The 15316-nt window shown below is 39.4% G+C and overlaps 1 protein-coding gene across 1 annotated transcript in view; it reads right to left on the bottom strand.

Moving 5' to 3' along the window:
* SCUBE1 (signal peptide, CUB domain and EGF like domain containing 1) overlaps positions 1-15316 on the bottom strand; it is a 190510-nt gene that overhangs the window by 126221 nt on the left and 48973 nt on the right. The window contains exon 4 of the mRNA XM_066319599.1: positions 12850-12984. Within this exon, the coding sequence (XP_066175696.1) occupies positions 12850-12984 (135 nt within the window). The remainder of the gene's footprint in view (positions 1-12849; positions 12985-15316) is intronic.

Here is a 15316-nt window from a genome sequence, read left to right as displayed (position 1 = left end):
TGAGAAACATCCACTGTGTTCACAAACCACACTGCCGTTGTCATATCATTGCTTTCTCTGTGCATTGAGGCTTATTTATCATTGCAGTATAGTTTCTTCACCCTAACACTAGCAGGCTCTCTTCTGTGCCAAAGTGAAGAGCATCACCTGTTTATAGCTCTGCTCTTATTACCATAAAATCATTAGTAGCATTTGGGAGTACTAGGCTGTGAAATTGCTCTGCAAGTGTATTCTTCAGGACTGAATTGCCTTTAATCTACTTAATACCTCTTGCTTTTTTGCTTTTTACTCTCTTTCTCATAGCTATCCACAAAACCTAGAGTCACTTCTCTCCTACAGTTTAGTGAAATGATTTGCTAATTTCTTCTGCAGGAAGTGGATTGTGGTACAATTATTCCTGACTTTCTATACCTGAGCAATGGTGTAACCCAAAGAAATAATGATGATTTGCTTCACCTTCTGATTCAATCTCTGTTGTTGGCAGCTGTTCACAGTCTCGTGATGCCAGTTCAAATCCTACTGAAATTGCTGGGAGTCTGTGGGCTTCAGAACCGGTTTGATCAGGCTTGGATCTCATCTCCACTTCAGAGAGAACACTACAGCAGTGATTGGAGCTGTCTTTGGCCTCTACAGATTTATAGGCTAGAAAAGCTGTGTTATTTCATCCTAGTCACCATGTATACCAACTGGTATTCCATTTTTTAAAAAGGGCAAGCAGGTGAAAAGATAGAATGAGTGAAGATGTAGATGCATTGGTAGAGCTGCACATGGAAATGAGCATGAGATCTGCTAGCAGCATATCTGGTTTGTAGCAATCCCTGGCTTTAATGATATAAGTAAAGAAAGGTGAAGAAAATCCTTAGGAATCTACAAGCTGTTTGCCAGAGGTCAGCAGAACACTAAACAGAGTGCAGTCAATATTGCTGTGTGTGCACGAACACAAAAAAGTAGAATTCCTCTTGATAAGCAGCTGTATTTGATTTCTATACTTGGATGGAAAGCACCAGCTAAACATTCAACATGGATTTCAATTTGGGTGGTATTTATTGGTGCTCAAGGTAAGCAGAAAAAAATGGCAGTGCTTTTCCTGACATCATGCCATATTGGAAAGCAAGAAAATCCTGTTTCTGTCTGTAAATAGGACTTATGGAAATCCAAAAAGAGAAAAAAATGAAAAAGGAAAAATTAGATGTCTTTCAACACAGTCACACTTCTGATCACAAAGTTGCTTTAGACACAGCTCAACTTTGTATAGCTCTGCACAGAAGTATCTCCATGAAATGAGTCATAAAAAACACTAAGAGAAAATGAAGACTTTGCAGTTCTTTTTGGAGGAAATGAAGAAACAAAACAACCCCGAAAATATTTAGCTAAATGACATACAAATAAGATGGAGGTATATTTATTTACCTTTTGGGTTTGGCCATGTGATAGCTAATAGGAAGAAGTGAATTTGATGGACATTCAGAAGTGCTACTACATATACACTGGAGCTGGGTTAAACAACAAAACCACAGTCTGGACAACAGGAAAATTCCTTTAGTCACCTAATATCCCTTTTGAATAAAACCAACAAAAACAACATAAAAACCACAAAAGAGCTCTTCTGCTCCCACCAGGGAGGATCATTTAGATCCTTTTAAAGGCTCTAATTACTGAGTATTACAACCGGTGTTCTTTGATTTTATTGGTTTTTTTGGCGTTTTACTTTGCTGTGAGACTGTTTTATGGAGCATTTTGGCGAGCTCCTGATAGGCAATCCTCCAGATTAATTCAGTGTTCATTGGGCCAATAAGTGGCCAGCCTTTCTGAGAGACAGCACAGCAATGACAGCTCATCTCCTTCTGGGAATTCTAGGAAGACTGAACAGCACACAGTATTTTGAACTAATGCCAAATGCTCGAAAGTCCTGTTTTCATCTACACATAGAGCATTTCCAAAATAAACCTCCAGGTAAATGTACTACTCGAGATTCAAGTATGAGACACAGATTAATCTAGGAAGCTACAAATCCTGCTTTAAAACAGCTCATTACAGGTTTGTTTGTTTGTTTTTTATGATATGTTTTTCAGACCTAAATTAGAGGAGAACAATTAAATGACCACTAAGGTTAATGCCTAAGCACTTAGGCCAAATAATAGCTTCTCCTGGGAAGCTTAGAGGGAGCTCAGAAAGCATCTTGTCTGGAAAGGTGAGGAGCAGAATCCCAGTCCTGGAGAAGAGCAGGCAGACAAACAGCTGCTGCCCAGGCAGGCCAGTCTCACCTCCAGCACTGCCTGGATGTGCCCCTTGGCAGAGCTGGCAGGATCCTTTGGATTTGTTTTGCTTGTTTTATTCCTGCAAAGCTTCCCCAACACTGAAAGATTTCACATGTGAAAGGAAACTGGCTTCAGAGTCTACCAGGAACACCCTCCTGCACCCAGCAAATCAGGCTTCATGCTTGAGCTGCTCCTCGCAGCAGCCTCTCTGCCTGATGAGAGGCTTCATGGATTCTCAGTGCCATACAGCAGCCACCCACAGAGGCTGTCTAAACACCACTCCCACACAGTGGCAAGGACAATACCTCCATGACTAAATGTTTCAGGGTTTTGAAGGTTTGGGGTTTTGATTTTTTAGATTTTTAAAATTTATTATTATTATTATTATTATTATTATTATTATTATTATTATTATTATTATTATTATTATTATTATTCCAGAAAAATCAGCTATGTCAGAGAACAAAATTTGGCTTAGTAGGAGAATACACTTCTTTCAAAAATAATGCTGGCAGCATTTTGTTGACTTGTTGACTTGTTCAGGTGGTTGTATTCCTCCTCACTTCTCAAACCTACCATTCCAATGTCAATTTTGCTGCCTTCTCAGTGCTCACAAAGGCACAGTGCAGAGAGTCGGCAGGCATCCTGAATTTCAGCGAGAAGTCAAGCTGCCCGGCATCATCAGAAATTGTGCAACTTACAACACTGAGCCAATAGAGAACAAAGAGAACAAAAATGTGGGAAGAAAAGGCGGAAGAGAACAGGATTTACAAAATGCACTGTTATCCACCAGGCTCCCTGAGCTACACTTTGACCTCTAAACATGTACACAGAATTCATCGATCACTGATGTTAAATTTCACTAGGGATGAAAGAAGGGCATTAAAAATAACAGACCAACAGAATGGGGTTCAGAGTATCTGCATTCTCTTCGTAGTAGGAGCACACATAAAAACAGATACTCAGCTTAACAAAACAGATTTGGTGAAATCAACACAGTATCAATTAAACTGCATGAACTGACAAATGATCCCTTCACAGGTTTTCTGTTAAGTTCTTGTAGTTTCTACAGTCTTCCTGCATAACTCCAGGCAAATTATTTAACTTTTCCTTGCCTCACATCTTTTAACGCATTATTTAACACATCTTTCCCTCACAGTTACAGTACATGGTGAAACAGCTCCTCTTTCAGAGGGGGTGTAAAGTCCTGAGGTAGTTTATGTAAACTCCTGTGACATTCTCCAGCCAATTAGTGATTAGAAAAGCAAGCAACTAGGAGTTCAGTTCTGAAGAAGCAGAAGGAGAAGAAATACACAGCATAAGAACGTTCACATCCCTGCTTCCCCATCTTGGCATTTGTAGCCTTACAAAGAAATGTCAGTTTAAATATTCTCATTACACTAAATACTGAAATGCCAACACTGATCACATGATTTCTGTTAAAAATTAATGTTTTAGCAAGAAGGCTCTTACTTTTGGCCTTTCTGGTACTTTGCAGTTTGATATGGATTGAAGATAGCAGCTATTTTTCCATCCTCTGCCCATGTGAAGTGTAGGCAGAAAATCTGCCAGCTCTGGTAAATCACCAGTGTAACACAATCCTTGCAGCACCGAAGTGGATAATATGGGCTTACGTGGCATGTGCAGTGATTTAGCGAGCTATAAACACACAGAACTTTTAAAGAAGGTACTCCATATCAAAGGGGGCCAAAAGTGCTATTGCTTTTACTCCAAGGTGAATGCTTTATGACGGAACAAGAGAAGAAAGATTATTTGCAGCTTCTCAGCCCTGATAAATCAGGCACAGCCTTTGGAAAATGATTAGTCATACTATGCATCACGCACAAATCCTAGGTTAATTGATTTGCTGCACAAGCTCAATGTTTTTATCAATAGTGAACATAGTTCAGATGCTCTCCTCCCCCTGTTACACCTAACACCTCTGTTTCTCCGTTTCTGCAGTCCTGGGAGCAGCAAAGCAGGGAAACCACCCTGATGACTTGCTCATGATTGCAGGTTGACTTTGCAATGTACGCATATGATCCATTCCACTGAGAAAAAAATAACATTCCAAATACAACCATGCTACCATGGCTGTCCTGTGACTGCACTGTAGCTTATACAAGAGAGAAATTACCTACATGTAAACTCCAAGGGAGCGGATATTGAAAAGAAATGTTACTGGTGAACCAGGGAGTTAAGGAGAGAGAAGTATGGATTTTTGCCTTACATTGTTTCTTACTCTTCTTTTCACCTTCTATCTATTCTCCTCTTTTTCACCTCATTCCCACTTGGCTGGCTGTTTCTCTTCTTCCTTCTCTTATTTTCTATTTGCCTGACATATCTTTGTCTCACTCCCTTCTTCCTTTATACTCCCTCTTAAAATTGTCTCATGGTGTTCCTACAAGGTTCCTGCTATGAAAGTATTCACAGTGACTTCTAAGATTTGAAATTTAACAAAGCATGCAAGTATTCTTAGGCTTGAAATATACATGACTATTAAATATATGCATCTCTCTTCTTAATTCCATTAACTCCTAAATTAATTCAGAACAGCTCAGAGCAACCTCAAACATAATTACACGGAACTTAATAATTAATAGAACTGATGAAATGCATGCCACATACAGGAGGCTAACAGTTTATATGAACAGGTATTTGCTATCCATATCTTGAATTTCTCCTGGTTGATAACCAGAAACACATTGCAGTATCAGTCTCTAGAGCTTCTGCTGGATCACATCTTCGAGATTTGTCATGGATAGCAGAAAAGAGGAACAGTGCCTGCAACATGGTTGATTTCTCTGCACAGTGAAAAATACAAGACACACACAGAGACACCCATAGAGAATACAGCAGGTATGAAAGATGTTGAGCATCTTTACATAGTACTCAGAGCAGGCCCTGCCTTTCAAAGAGAAACACATGACAAACACAAAATATTGTATACTTAAAACAGAGTCCATTAGTTGTGCTATGTGTGAAAGCAAGCTTTATTCCCAGTATGCTCTGGCTTAATATTCTTCCCAGATCTTTCTCACCTGATGTTTCAGTCAACTGGATGCTAGAGGCCTTTAAAAAACATGTCAGTTCTTTTATTTAGTATAATCTTGCTATATCCAAAAGAGACAGTACGAACAGAACATTGGTTCACTTCCAGTGCTATTGAATGATTGAGTGTGAAAGCCTCTTTTGCCTATTTTCTCTTTTTGATTTTTTTCTTAAGGTTCTGCTTTGCAGTGTGTTTTCCCATTCACGCGTATAGTTTTCCCATCCTGTCAGCACTGCCAGTCACTCAGCTGCTGAGCTCCAGCCTGCTCACTGCACTTTCTGTCACACAGGTGTGGAGAGATTTCTGGTCTGACTTACAAATTCTGTGCTGCCCCACCAAGCTGGCTGGCTGTCATGCTGCTGCAGGGTGTTTCAAACAGCTGCTCTTTCTAAGGCAAATTCTTTGCACCTCCAGCCTAATTTCCCCCCTTTAGTTTTCCTCCTTTCCACACCAAAAGGCACTGGAGCCATGCAGAAACAACGACTGTACCATTAAATTATTTCAGATTCTTGCTCATTTTGAAATGATCTGCATGACCTAGTTTATCACTTAGTCATATTCACCTGTGCATTTACTGTTCAAGCATTACATCCATATGACTTCTAGATTACCTACCAGCTGATGTTTCCTAGCACATTTAGGCTATGATTTTTTAGCATTGTCTTGTTTTCTCTTTACTTTTTAAAATATTTATTCCTGTTCCAATCACTATGCTTACATCTCGTACCTGTTGAAGAACAGCTTCTGCACAACACTCTTGGAATTCAACCCCAGATTTTGGCAAAATCTGGCCATCTGCTCTTGTTCCTGAGTGTTGGGAGACTTTTCCTTTGAGTTTCAATTAACTCACCAAGATTGTATCCTCCTAATTGTTGGTTTTCTAGTGCATTCAATCTCAGCTGAAGCAAAGCAACAATAGGTATTGACTACTCAATAAAATTTGGTTTTCCTTCTGAATTAAAACTAATTCAAAGTCCCAGAAAACTTTGAAGCACTAGGGGTTTTTTTTTAGGAAGGCAAGTGAGCTACAAAATCGAGGTAGAACGTGCAGAGACTTGGTCACATTTCGCTGAGTGTAAGTGCTCAGTGTATACTTTGCTGAGTGTAAATGATACGAACCTGAGTTGGTCTCCAGGAACTCAGAGGACTGCAATCAACTACTTGGCTCTATTTTACTCTGCAACTTGGGATATACTGAAACTCTATCTTAATTTCATGCCACATAATATTTTCTCACATCTTGGTTTCTGTCTGGACTGCTCTGAGCAACAGAAGTGCAGCTGCTCTCATGGATGGGATCTGTCCTGCAGTCCAGACACAGTCTTAGACAATACTGGAATATTTACACCTCAGTTTTCTTACAGATAAAAGGAAGATTGCAGCCTCAGGTTTCAGATGGATTTAAAATTTTTGTAAGCCAAAAGTGGCATGCCTTTGTCTCCAATTCTATGACATCCTAAGAATTTAAGCAGAATGTCTTAAAGTGAAAAGCTAAGGGGAAAAAAAGTCAACAAAATAGTACTGAGAATTCTGATACTTAAAACTCTGATTTTGCAGTTTTGTTTGGACAAACTTAAATTTATTTGAATAGTGCTAAGTGGGCAGCTATAAAGAAGATATTTTTCACAAGGAGCCACAAGGAGAAAAGATAAAGAGCAACGGTTACAAGTTGCACTGACCAAAGTTTCATTGGTTTTATACCCTAAGGAGGACAATTTTCACAATGAGAATGACCATTCAGTGAAATAACCTCCCCAGGGACATAGTGGAGTTGCCATCACTGCTGATTGTGGTTTTCAAGATGTGACCAGACAGGGCACTTGGTATTTTCATCCAGGCTTCCTTTTCCACAGAAGGCTGGAGGTCCTTTCCAACCTGGGTTCCTCTAGGATTCTATGAAACTACTTACTATCACATCTAGCTCTCAACTTTCACCTAAAACTGATTTTGTGATTCTATGATGATTACTGCTTCCCCTCATAGCTGAACCTAAGTCAGGTTACACTTAAACTGGTTTTACATCAGTTTAATTTTACTAATCCTAATCATAAGAAGTCATTTGTATATGAAAGGAGGGAGATCAGGTTTAACAGAAATGACCTTTTACTCACACCAGGTATTTTTACCTGTTGCATCTTCCTTCCCTCCATACAAATGAAAACTCTTTCTGTTCTAAAGGAATAGAGAAAGAAAATGCAAGGTGCCCTTCACACAGGCTGCTGGAGCAAATAAGAATCCTGGAAATGAAAGTACAGCAATTTTCATGGGTTATACACAGTTTTAAAAAGTTATACATTTCTAACATGGCACTTTGAGTTTTAGAATAGTTTTTCTATATCTATACCTCCTGTATTCTGTGAAAGATAATAAATTTTATGTTTTATTCTAAATGTATCATGGGAATACATAAAGAGACAAGTTTCTATTGCACTTAGGGCATAATGTGTGCAGTTTTAGGAAAAGGCTTCCAAGATCACACTATGTTGGTCCAGATAAAATTGCTGCTGCCTGAAATGCTTTCTTATAATTTTATCTGTGAACTGATTTCTTTTACAAAATTTGCTTTGCATATATTCCTTTACAATCATATTAGGATTCCAACTAAAAAAACCAAATAGGATTGTTCTCTGAACGGGACACCTGCACTCAGAGTAGCCATGGTAAAGCATGTTCAGGTAGTGGAGTAATTTAGCTGGTTACATCATCATGGAAGAGCTTTCATAGCTGAGATAGAAACTCATACTTCACAAATTCTGGAACAGTGCTGGCAATACTTAATTATTTAAAACCATCCTTCCACATGAATTTAAATACGAATAGATTATTGTGCTTTCTGTAGAAAAAACACCTCTGTGCTCTTGCCTAGAGTCCCACAAGGGATCAGCACCAGAGATGGGAATAAAGAATCCCAGAATCCCAACTGTAACACCTCCTTCAGTGACTGGGGACAGGGCTTCTGCCCTGGGAGTCCTAACACGTTATTTTACCACTACAAAATCACACTGAACTAAGAAAACACATGAAAAATAAAAATAAATCATGGAAAATAGGGAGGAAAAAAATTGAACAAAGGTAGCTTTATAATCCTCAGAAGAAGCAACTCAGTAGTTTGATGTCAGCTGACCAATGGACTCCTATGCCACTACTGCAAAATTAACAAGGGTTTAACACACAAGCAAGTTTAACAAGTTTCTGTGCATCAGCAAAAGCATGATAAGCCGTTCCATAGGCCTACTTAGCAACTGCAAGACAATGTGGCTTAGCTCATTTCCTTTTCCTCTAGGTCTAAACCTACACACTGTTAGTACAGAAACAGGCAAGCTGGTTTTGAGAATCTTGCTAAGTTGCGGTAGCTTGACTTAATGCCAAATTCCCTAACTCTGCTAAGGCTAATGGGATAAGGAGAGGTGAAAAAGCATTTTCTTGCTAAGTGGTCTTTTAACAGGCTTGAAAATGACAGTGACAACTGTGTAAAAAGCTCTGTCACTACTTGATAAGACCACCATGATTTCAGCCTTCTATAGCCTGGTACTTTTCCACCTCTTCTCATCTCCACATGTAATTGTCACTCATAATCCACCTGCCTTTTCAGCCTTCTCGGTACTTGCTGTATAAAAACATTGCCAGAATGCTGAGGAGACATAAGACCATTAATATAACTATGCCAGATGTAGACACCCAGGGGATGGAATCTAAAGGGGCTGAAGTCTTCCCAGCCACAGAGTTCCTGAAGTACACTGCTTGTAGGCAAAAACCTTTTGTGCTTCAGCTGGGATTCAGCTGTGAATTTGGGTAGGTGAGGCTGTTTGAAGAGCCAGGGCTCCTGCCCACAATACCTTTTGTAAGTTGTAATCCAAATGGGATATACCCAACACTACACTGTGTTCACTATGAGCTTCAGTGGAGATATAGGAACTCTGTCTCTCCAGAGTGTCTATCTATAGGCAGTCTGTCTATTTTGATACTTTTAAAGCCCAACTTAGATTTTTCACCACCTTTCCTAAATTAGGACTTTAAGAATCTACCCCAAGGCTTTTTTGAATCAGGGCTTTTGGTTTATCATCAAATTCAGTAATAATGTGCTGTAACCCACTAACCTGACTCAGTCACAGCAGTAGTGTATGATAGTAATCTCCACATTTATTAAACACATGCTCCCTCTGGAGCTGGAGATGATACAGTAACAGCTGTTTTATTCAGGTTTCTCTTTAAGTCATGAGGAAACAAACAAAACCTCTGGCATAATTCCCAGTGTTCATACCCACTCATGCAATTAAGATATACAAAGATAAACAACTGTTAAGTTCTCCATAACTTTTACAATCTATTCTCCCTCCCATTCTCCCTGTTCTTGCCATCATTATTGTGAGTAAAAGAGCACTGAAATCTGACTCAGCAAAGCAAAATTAAGTTTTATGCAAAAATAAATGAGGTAAGTTGTACTGGGCATGTCATCTTCCCAAAAGATACTGGGATTAAACATAAGAAATCAGTAGGCCTGTAATGAAGAGAGTGAAACAGTGCAAATGCTGGGACACCAGGATTCGCTCTGACTTTAATGTCAGCCTGGCCTCCCTGTAGTGTAAAATTATTATTTCTCAGTGGATCATTAATCCTTTTTGTCTACAAGAAATAGTAACACTTCTGGATGGCAAGACGACATGTCATTTGAGAAACAAGAACATAAGTCCCCACCATGAACTCCAATATGGCTTTTAACCACAACTTGTGGGTAGGAGCACAGTGACACAAAACATCCCCAAACCACTGGGACAAGCACAGTGCATCTCTGGAAGCTGAGAGAATTCACAGAGCAGCCAACAATTTTAAGGAGGATATCTCTTATTGGAGGACACCAGTCCTTTGCCTGGTAAGTGCAAAAAGGGATGTATGTATTCCTTCCTCTGCGCAACTCCCAATACCCAAAGCCCTTTTTAAACTCTGAAACCACTCCATTACTTGAATGTGCTGGTGAACTCCAAGTATGTGATTAGCACCAGCTCTGCTGGTGTCTGAGGCAGGTGAGCTGGGCCTGCAGACAGGGCATCCTTAGGCTTGATGCTGCTCCCTCCCTTCTGAACTCATCCCAATTCCAATTATGTCCTAAACACCTTGCAATGCTTCTCCCTTTTTTCCCAAGGCATTTGAAAACAGGAGGGGAAAGGTGGCAGCAAAGTGCATGAAGAGCCTTGTGGCTGATGGCTTTAGACTAGCTGAGTCCTTGGAGAGACTTTAGCTGATGCTGAGGACACCAACATTTTCTGACTGCACCTGCATTTTACAGAGCTAGAAATGCGCCCACCATACAATGAATGGATCTTATTATGCACAAAGTCAACAAACTTGCTAAAGGGCTTTGGCAAGTCAGTGCCCTCATGTTTGGATTGCAGTGCTGGCTGCGTGGTGTCCCTTTGCCCACTCCACCCCTGTTTACCAACAGAGGTACAGTCACAATACAGCCCTAGGCACCATTCCGGATAAATATGATGATGTGTATTTTTGTGTTCCAACAGTTTCTGTTGCAGTGTTTACAAGTAAGACCTACGAGAGTGAGCAAATACAAATATTAAAAAAGCCTTTTGCTTTCTCACCATCCATGTTTACTATTTGCAGTTCAGTCACCTCTGACAAGTGAAAGAGATAATTTCGTCTCAGTTCTTTCCTCCAGCATACCCACCTTATGTATTTCTGTGGGGTATCATGACACTGCAGCGTAATGTTTGCTGTTATTGTAAATTGACACTTCACTTTTGAAAAGCTGCAAACCGTTTGTTCATAAATCACACTACAATCCCCACTAGTCTATTTAATAGTTTGTTTGATTTTCTTCAGATCTTACAACTTAAGATATTGCTTCAAATTAAACATCTATGTCTTATATGGTATTTTCTTTGCAAACAAATTAAGACAAATATATTTTCCATGCATCTTAATTATATGCCCACAGCAGTCAGTGTTCAAATCCACTTCCCTAGTCTTTCTGACAAACAAGGAATCCTCATTGCCATAAAAACATACCCTTTCCCCCCAATGAAGCTATTCCTTAAAATAAACTTTTGCCTTTAGAGTCTCATTTTTCATTTATTTCATTAGTTTCCATCTCAGATAACTAAATTCTTTTTCTTTTTTTCTTTTTATTACAGCTGGGAATTTTTATAACGTGCAAATTGAAATAATGATTGTGGCACAGTACTCTGCAAGTGCTTTTCATTAAGTCTCCAGCTACTATTCCTTGCTCTGTTGGATATTTTTGTGTCAGGGTTATTTTATGGTGGACAAAAATCTGGACAACTTATGTTTAAAGAATGACTAAAAACTATTAGATAACAACCTCAAACATGCACTGGTTCATGCAGCTTAATTGCATATTCTTGTCATAATAGAAATACTTAATAATCATGTTAAAAAGTGGACCTGTCAATATATTCCACAGTTTCACGATTCTGAAAGTCAAAATCACTACCTGTTGCTACAATTCTGTTTAAGCAGACACACAGTGCCAGAAATACACCTACATTTCTGAGATGCTGAGTTGTAGCAAAACTCTGACGTTTTGCCTTCTTATCAACAGAATGACTAAACTCATACTCTGTGTTCAAGTATGATTTTCTGGTTAGTATTCGTTGCTTAAAATAGTTCAGAAGCATTTGTGTGGCCTGTTTTTACAGCAAAATTTACAGCATGCTTACACTGTTGACCACCAGTCTCATCTTGCTACTTTGTCATTCCGTATTGCTTACTGGTAAATGAGTTTGCTAGCATATATTCCCACTGCTGCCAGGGTCACAGAAACCTGAATGAACACTGAGAGAGTCCACTTAATTGCAAAGATTTATAGCTATGTTGTTTTCTTTTCTCCCTTTCCACTCAAACTTGTCTTCCATGTCTGACATCTACAGAAAAGGAAGAGCTGCTTATTCTAGTCCGAAACAGCAGCACACAAGGATCACAGTTCTGCAGGGATGGATTCCTTGTTTCTCTTGCTAGTGCATAGGCAACAGAGAAACTGTTTTTTAATCCACCCTAGGACAGGGTACTGAACCAAAGAAAAAATGTGTCAATATGGTATCAGTCACGATCAGTCTGCAATGAAATAATGAGCTACATGACTGGCAAACCCCCTCCCCTCATAACCTGTGTAATTCACAGAAGTAACAAGCTGATCATTTGGATTTAAGGTATCATACTTTCTAGGGCGAAACACAGGTGCACCATTATACAATAAACAGATTTTTAAGTCCTGGAAACTCAAAAGCAGAAAGTTACCATTTGAAAATGTGTCTCTGCCTGAACAAAGAGTCTGCTGTGCAAGCCATGTACAATTTGTGTGTCAAATCAAAGTCTGTTTCTTTGCCTTATTTATGGCTCTGCTACAAGCTTGGATAGCAGAGGAATCGATCAATTTCAGCCAACCAGTAAAACGATTTTGGGAACTGTGGAGATTAAAAACCAAAAAACCCAACAAACCTCAAACTGTTTCAGCTTTTCTGATTTAACATGGTTATTCTAAAGAGCACATTTTACATGCTGAAAACTTACCAATGGAGCGATGAATGCAGGTGTGCTGGTTATCACTCAGAAAAAAGCCTTCTTTGCACTGACATTCGTAGCTGCCCATAGTATTTACACAGATCTGCTGGCACCCTCCATTGTTATCCAGACACTCATCAACATCTAGAAGACAGAAGGAAAAAAAAAATTCAAGATAATGTACAGATTCAGAATATAAATGTAGAAGAGGGAGGAACACATAAAAAGGCATACAGTAAATTAAGCTAATGAAGATTACCCAAATCAGTTAATCCAAATTAATCCCTCTAATTATTTTCCCTGCATCCTAGGCTTAAAGTGAACATGAAAAAAACCCAAAACAAAACCCCAAACAGTGGGGAGAGGAATCCCCCTATGTCTTCATGTATTCTGAGCTGCAAATTGATTTCCAATGCACAATGAACATGAACAACCTAAAAAGGCTGTGACCCCATCTGCCAAATGTACTGTTGCACTCTGTCATTCCCACTCCACTTGGAAAGACATACTTCAGGTCTACAGTAATTTCTAGCAGGGGTAGCAGGCAAACACAAAGGGCATTACTGGGTGAAAAGAGTCTTTATAGAGTTCTGGTCTTGAACAGAACAGCATGTTTCAATTACTGGAGTCATAACCCCCTACTTTGTCAGTTTGTTTAATGTTGTTTAGTGAAAAGAAGGCTTCTTAAACCTAAATGTTCCATGTCTGTATTGTCATTTTAATAGGCAAATATATAAAACCACAAAGGCAGCATTAGCTACTGGCTGTTTTGAGGGCCTATCCCCCATCACTACTCTTGGGCATAACTGTTTTATGCTGTAGTGTTTAAGACACATATGGATCAGCATTGGGAAACCACTGCTACTATTAGCTATCTGAACCACAATCAACTTGCCAATTTTCCTGTTTTGCCCATGAAAGTGAGTTGTATCTACTTTTTGCTTTTTTCTTGCCACCTGAAAATTCCATGTTTTCCTTTTTTTATGAAGACTCTTGAGCCAGTTAAGTTATTTCTCAGTACGTGCTAACATATCAGCAATGGAGTTGGTGTGTGTTTTGCTTTCATTTTACTTTTGGAACGGGCAAAAAACCCACAACAAAGCTAAATGATCCACAAGACTCCAAACCTCAGAATAGCTGGCACAGCTCCTGCAGAAATTAATTACTCTAGTACTGGTCACAACACACTAAGGTACACCCAAGCTGCTTTTGCTGGTAGTGTTGCAAGCAAGGCCAGGCAGCTCTGAATGCAGGGCTGGCTTTGAGCTCCGTCAGCTTGCTCAGACATTGCTGTTTGTGCTGCCTTCATGTCATAGCAGTTGCAGCACTTTCTCAAAGAGAAAAAAGCTCTGGGGTAATTCTAGCAGCACCTAGGGAAACCAGGCAGTCTCATTCTGTCTTGAACAATGATGCAAGTGTGTAGACAGTCCTCCTTTTTTATTTACTGGGAAATGTTAAGCACTATGAACTCAAATTCTCTTTATCAAAATCCTCCCTACCCTCAGTTCTCACTCTTTTCCAGATCTGACTATTTCACCACCCCCTTAGAGATTTTAGGAGTGTGTAGAAAAAGGGGAAGTGAAGACTTTCCTTGACTACTGCTGCAGAAGAAGGAAAAGAAATAAGACATCTTGGTTAGAACCTTTGTCAGTCAGCAGGCCTTGCTGCCCTATCAGTACCAACTCAAACTTGCTCCTTCAGAACAGCAGCCTGGGATCTTGATTCTCCTCTCTGGAAAATTAGCTGAACACTTACTGAAGGAAAGTCTCAGTTGGTACATGCACAAACCCCAAATTATGCTGCAAGGTATGTGGTCTTCCCAGAGCTCTGTTTATGGTAACAAAAAGTAACTCAAACAGTTGCCTTTCAACTCTGATGAATAATCTGAAACTAAGGCAATGATTTGTAAACATTTTTTTCTGCTCTTGATAGCGAATGCTAATGATGTACCACTTCCACAAAGAGATCAATTTACCACAAGGCCCAAATCCATATGCTAGAATAAAATTATTACAAATGAAACTCTTTATAAAAGCTTTTCTATGAGGAATTTCTTCCAATTGTGTTTAATTATTTGCCTCAAAATTATTTTAATGTGCATTTATGAGAAGGACTTGAGGAAAGGAAACAGCTGGGATCTAGGACTACTCTGCCTCTATACTGCATGCCTTGCAATGAATCATGGCCTGATGGTGCAGGATTTACATGTTTTCTTCTCAGGTCTCAGTCCTACTAGGGTTAGGCTTTTTGGAGCACCTTGTGTTAGTGCAGTTTTAAAAGGCAATATTGCATATTATCCACCACACCAATCTATTGGACATGGATGCCTGGAAAATATTTACTGAATTCTTCACTTGGTAAACTTTCTTTCCAATAAAGTCACAGCCTATCAGTTTATTAATGACCCAGCTAAGAGAACAGCATAAAAAAGTCTTCTGAAGTTATGCAAGAGAACTCCATTGACTCCAAGAAGCTC

Source organism: Sylvia atricapilla, chromosome 5 (genome assembly GCF_009819655.1).
Source record: "Sylvia atricapilla isolate bSylAtr1 chromosome 5, bSylAtr1.pri, whole genome shotgun sequence".
NCBI classification, from domain to species: Eukaryota; Metazoa; Chordata; class Aves; order Passeriformes; family Sylviidae; genus Sylvia; species Sylvia atricapilla.
The sequence above is the reverse complement of the archived record's forward strand: the minus strand, read 5'-3'. Positions and strand labels throughout refer to the sequence as shown.